This window comes from Teleopsis dalmanni, chromosome 2 (assembly GCF_002237135.1).
Source record: "Teleopsis dalmanni isolate 2A chromosome 2, ASM223713v2, whole genome shotgun sequence".
NCBI lineage: Eukaryota > Metazoa > Arthropoda > Insecta > Diptera > Diopsidae > Teleopsis > Teleopsis dalmanni.
The window spans coordinates 94,362,374-94,368,859 of NC_051847.1; the positions used below are offsets into that span (position 1 = coordinate 94,362,374).

Here is a 6,486-nt window from a genome sequence, read left to right on the forward strand (position 1 = left end):
TTTCTCTCTTTTATTTGACCAAAATAAAATGTTCAAGAATCGCGAGATTCAAGATTTAAGTTAAATTTAATGATATGCAGCCGTAACGTCACAACCTTAACATGTGTAAAATAGAATGAAAGTAAAGAAGTGTAAATATTCAAACGCCAAAGAGTAAATAGGGGGGAAAAAGTACCGTTTAAAAGGACAATAAACGACCTTCAGAAGAAAAATAAAAAAAATAAAATAAAATAAAATAAAATTCGTTGTCGTAAGGGAAAATAAGACATAAAAAATTAATGCACCAAATATACGTAAATATAAAAATGAACATAAAAAGTGAAAATCGTATGTGAAGTTGGGGGAGAGGAAAATTCAAAATTATTATATGTGTGCTAAAAGAAACAGCGTCTAGGATGATGATGAAAGCAGAAGCAGTAACAGTGGCAGTAGCAGCAGTAATAGCAGCAGCTGTAGCTGTAGCCGTAACAGCAGTAGTCACATGTAGAAATAGCGATGACGGCAACGGCAACGGCTACGGCGACGGCACAGCAATAGCTACAGCGACGGTGTCGACGATGAAGTCAATGACTTACGATATATGCTAAGGCGGCAAAAGGTAATAAAAAGAGATACGCGACTTTGAAATATAAAAATAAGGAAAACGCAAAAATATAAAAAATAAATAAATAAAGAGATAGAAATCGTGTCAATGGCAAAAATTCAACTAAATAGACTATAAAAAACAAAAAAAAAAAACTAAAATGAAAACGTAGATAAAAACAGAAGCAATAAAGAAAATGAGTATAAGACAAAAACAGCGATAAATGACAGGAGCAAAACAAAAACAACACATACAAAAAACATAAAAAAAGTAAAAGTTAAGGTTTTCCAGTGAACAAGAACAAAAATAATAAAAATAAAAAACAATATAAAGACGACGTGAAGGAGACGACGATGCCTAATAAAATACAGAAAACATACAGAAAAGCGCACACCACAAGCAACAACTGCCAGCCACACTGTCGTTAATAATAAATATTTGTGTTCTTTGATAAATCTTCATGTAATCTGTACTTACTTGCACATTATAAGCACGTGAAAAACTGACTAAATATTTTAGATAGAGTAACTACCTGAAACAATTCTTTATTTTATATACACATATATGGAAATTTAAATCAATGTAGCTAATCAATTTAAATAAAAAGAAAACCTTACGGACGATTTCGTAACCTATTTACATCCATATACAATCCGATAAAAAAAACGACTTTCATCGTATGGTCCTAAATTTTGCAGTACAAATTACAAAGTCTTAGCAAGTAATACTATCTGCGAGCAACTACAGGACAGACAAAATTATCAAGGCAAGCAATGTCTGATCCATGACATTCTTTTCTCAGATATAGGTATCTGCACTTGCATCCGTCAAGCTGGTAATAAAACACAAAAATCTAAATAAAATATCTGAATATAGCCAATTGGAGAAGATGAACCCTCTTCCTGTCACATCTCAAAATTGACCTGGCCCAAAAACGACAATGTACAAGTCAGTTTCAGCTAAGATGTAACCCACTCAACACTGCCGTAGCGATGCTGACGCGTCACAGGCATGCTATGAGACTTTTGTCGGGGTTGTATCAGAAAAATGAGATGGATATTTCTTAATACCATCATTTACTAGAAGTAGATTCAAACTCATTAAGGCCTCTTTTTTTGTCGACCTGTCAGAGTTGTTGTCCCGAAAAATTAAGGAATTAGCCCAGTTAGGTTATTGCATTTTTACTTAAAAGAGGTAGTGGCGATATTCGTTTGCTGACCTCTAATTAGCGTATGAACAAAGCTAATCCGTGATATATCGGGCCATTAAATGAGCTTAAGTGGGCTTCGAGCACAAGCCACTTCAACCTAACCTATCCTAATACTATTAACAAGTCACACAACAGAAAAATTATCGAAATGACTAAAAAATAATAATTGATGCATTATCAAGCAGAACATACTGACTTTAAAGTACACTCGTTCACTAATAGACTTGACTAAAAACCTCAATTAAGGGAAGTTTTTGTTGAGACTAATGCTGTGTGTATACATAATGATGAAATTTTTCTGCCATTCAAAAAAACTCGTTTACAGAATAAACACTAGGTCTCAGTACAACTACAACTCTATTAACCACGTTTTTAAGTAGTTTCGTTTTCCATCATGATATTAGTCAGTTCAACCTACCTATCTACTTTTTTGGCGAATTTTACGCTATGTCTAGGTAATGTCAGGACCCACATAAATCGAACATTAACTTACTTAATCTACATACTAACACAAATTAATTCCCAAATATATTTTTTGGTATCTGTTATTAATATACAAACTAATCTGTTAGTATTTGAAATAATCGAATAAAATTTTACAAAACCACATTTTGTGTATACAAGCAAGAGAGGCGACAAATGAAAAGAAAAAATTGGTTAATTATTACTAGAAGTACCCTATAGATATAGATGACTATAGACTATATTTTAAATATTGTTGAAAAAAAAATATAATTATAAATAATTTAGAAAAGTTTTATATTATTTAAACAATTAACCAATTAAAAATAATAACTGTAATTTGTAAATAATTCATTTATACAATTAAGGCTAACATTTTTCTTGTTCACTCTAACATTAATAATATGAGAGATTAACCACTTTAAGTTTAAATCTGAAAAGTTTTAAGTATTAGCAATTAAAAAATTGTATATCATATTAGGAAAAAAAATACATTTTTATAAAATACATTAAAAAGTACATTCACATAAGAGTTATAAGAAACTTCAATTAGGGCTATCATCACAATATGCTGACAGATAACTTTATTTAGAATACATGAAAGTTTTTTTCCTAATTAAACAACTTAATTAATTTGATTCTATTCTGCATATAATATGAGAAAAAAAATTTTAAGATGTTATTAAGAATGATACTCTATTATTGCATGTACAACAAAAAGTCGTATAAAATTAACATAAGTTGTAAGCAAATCCTCCTCTCTCCTCCTTTCAACAAAATGAGATACTTTTTCGTTGTTAATATTTTTGAAGGGTGTCGAATACGAAAATAGTAACTTTACATAATACATTTAGACATTTTTGGACATATGATTCGAGTGATAACTGTTTAGATGTGTACTCCTGAATCCGATGTTTCTTCTTTTCAGAAAAAGTTACTTAAATTGAGATCTTTTGCCTTATAAATATTTCATTGACTTAAATAAAGTTCATGCAAAATATATATTCGTTTCTTGACTCAAAACTTTTGTGAAAGTTTGGTATTCAAAATATATATATTTTTTTATATGCGTTTACATTTTATATTACCAAAAAATAATTTGCATTGCTAAAATGTACCAAATTTTTCAAGAAATAAAAAGATTTTTATGCAAATTTATGCATATCTAAGCTTCCAAACAAAGAAATTTCATTTAACTTTTTTAGTACTGGAATTTGATTTTTGAAATTTTTAATGGTGTTTTGACGCACATATGCTGCCTTCTCTAAACAGACGGGAAGAGACGACAGTACACGTCACGCCGTCAGTCTTGCAAACTTCCCTTTATTATACTTCAAATGTGCCATGAAGATGAATAAAAGCTATTATTGTATAGTATGTGTGGTGTGAACACAAGTATATCTCTAGAGATGGATGGTGTTCTTTGGTATGTATGTATGTATGTAGAAAATTGAAAAATAAATATCTCATTTGTTTATTTGCGAATGGATATATTTAACTTTGTCACATGCAAAAATTTACAAAAGCTATATAGAGGCATGAAACCTTAAAAATGGTAAATTAACCATTAACAACAACAACAACAGCAATAACAACAAAATATTAACTAAAGCTACACAATCCTAAAGCCCTTCATATGCTACACAAATTTACAATACAGCGTAGATACTTACGAGTATAAGTATGCATAGATAGATATGTATATTCAATTTGTATGGTTTTCCAAGTATATGTGCGCAGCTCGTAGCTCTCAAAGAATACAACGACAATTGGCATTACCGGCACACCAAACCCAAACAAAATCCAGTGCTCGTCGTTGAGTGACTGTGTTTCCTCATTTCAATCAACAAATTTAACCAACCATGCATATTAAAGCCTCACGATTTAGTATGGTCGTTTCGTATATTTTTATTTATAAGTTTTCAATATACAATACTACTAAGTCCCTTCGGTTTCAATACACTCTTTTTCTGTTATTCTGCTTTTATTTCTTTATTTCTGTATTTTTTTACATATAATCCTATTTAATATAAGCAAAGTTTCTCAGCTTTATTTTGCCGTTTAATTTTATTCAGACATTTGGTTGAAGGGTAATTTGTGGCTTTCAAAGATCAGCTTCACTGCGTTGAATGATAAAAACTGAACGTGATTATAGGTTAAGAATGTGAAGGTATGTGTACTTCCAAAGATCGAAAAGGAAATATATAAAAAAAAATTTTTTTAATTAAAAAACGAACTGCATATTAAAAAAAATTTAATAAAACCTACAGTTGTATAGAATTTATAAAATTCGTATTAAAAAAATTGTGTCATTATAACAAAGTTTCCTAACTTTCTCATCATTTTTATTTTTTCTTAAGTTCATGCAAAGCATCTCATTAATCACCTGCTAATAATCACATTCCTGTTATTATTTTCCCAAAGTTATATTTTGTTAAGCTCAAACATTTTTTATTACGTCCTCTCCAAATGAATTAGAATGCACTAAATCTGATGTAAGGAATAATAACCTATTTAAATGAAGAGGCGATATCTACCGCAAATAGATATTTTATCGACCTTAACACAATTTAGAGGAGTAGAAAAAATGAAGAAGTGATGTTTACTTTTATATATATTTATTTAAAATAGTAAAAACGGAATACTTTTCGAACACATCTATTTTAATATATGGTATGTTAAAATAAATTATTTGTAATTACAACTATTGCAGTTTAAATATCTTATTTATCTAAATCTATCATTTTAATTATATAAGTGAAAGTGCGACAAACCTGTACATCAAATTTTCACACGAAGTGATTAAGAGATATACAACCAATATGGAACAACTTTTCTAGTTTATTATTTTTTATAGATTACAAAATATTTTCTAAAAAAAAATAATGAACGTCTTTGTAAATTATAAAAATGGATTTGGAGTTATTCAAAAATCAATTTTTAAATTTAAAAAATGTTACAGAAAAAATTATAATAAATTTTAGACTCATATACCTTCTTCAACACTATCTACGAGTATAAACCGTCAATCAACATACTACCATTAACATTGACCTCCTGAAACTATTTGTCTCTACAGCATGTGGTGCATAGAAATTTACTTCTAAGACTCAATATCTCTTGAAGATCAAATGAAAACTGTTTATCATATACGAACCAACCAACGTACCAAGAAAAACGTGCTAAGTTAAAGCTTCAGTGAAGTAGCAGCAGTCATCAGTCCGCAGACAATCACACATACTTGTTTGAAGAAACTTGGCTCAATTCACTGAGCTCACACGCTCTTTTGTTCGTCAAAACGCGTACTACCGAAGATGAATTTCAATTCGTACATAAGAGTAGAGTATTATATATATACATATACTCACGTTAATTTCATGTCTTATGTGCATGGCATTTTTTTTACACGATTTGCCCGCCGTATGTACAATAATGCTCTTAATAATCAACTTACACATAAAGACGAACGAACGCCATGCCATATAGCCATATAGCTAATGCTTGTAAAATGAATTTTTATAGTGTTCCCAGCTGTTTGTTGACCTCAAAACAAGTCATGGTTATGGTTATGGCCACCGCAAAAACCAACAAACGAATGTTAAGTTAATATAAAAACGACGAAGACTTCCCAATACGAATAAGAAGTTTAAAGTACCAGTAAAATGTTATCAAGAGAACGTTTTACTGGTTGGCTTTACTGGTTAGTTAGTAGTGGTAACCGGTAATAATAATATTAGTTTTGCTGTCATTAAGCAACATTATTGGCAACATAAACATTTTGACAACAACAACAATAAAACTGGTTACCTTTATATATCTACATACTATTTAATGTAATTAACTTTATCATTACCGGCACAAACTTTAACTTTAAGAAAAAAAAAAAAACTTCATACAGACTAATACATATAAATAAGCGATATACAGTATTTACTTAGACTAAAATTATTAGGAATTGCTTTCTAATGTTAACATTTTTGGAAAATCACATACAAAAATGTATTGAGACATAAATAGGACTTGCTTTAAATAAAATCATGTTTTTTTTTTTTGATAAAATACATAGATTGTTTTATTAAAATTTATCTTTTTGATTTAAAATAGCGATCTAAAAATTATCTGCTATGTGAGTGTTATGGATTGTTAAGTGGGATGTTATCAGAATGTCAGTGCAAGTCTTTTATACACGCTTATCCGCCGACGACAACACAGTTTTATTTAATCGTCAGAT

General features: G+C 29.6%; 1 protein-coding gene across 1 annotated transcript in view; it reads left to right on the forward strand.

Moving 5' to 3' along the window:
• The first annotated feature begins 395 nt into the window (after nt 1-395).
• The window catches only part of LOC119675092 (transcription factor mef2A), a 38,340-nt gene continuing 32,249 nt past the window's right edge, over nt 396-6,486 (forward strand). The window contains exon 1 of the mRNA XM_038086279.1: nt 396-548. Coding sequence (XP_037942207.1) covers nt 396-548 — 153 coding nt within the window. The remainder of the gene's footprint in view (nt 549-6,486) is intronic.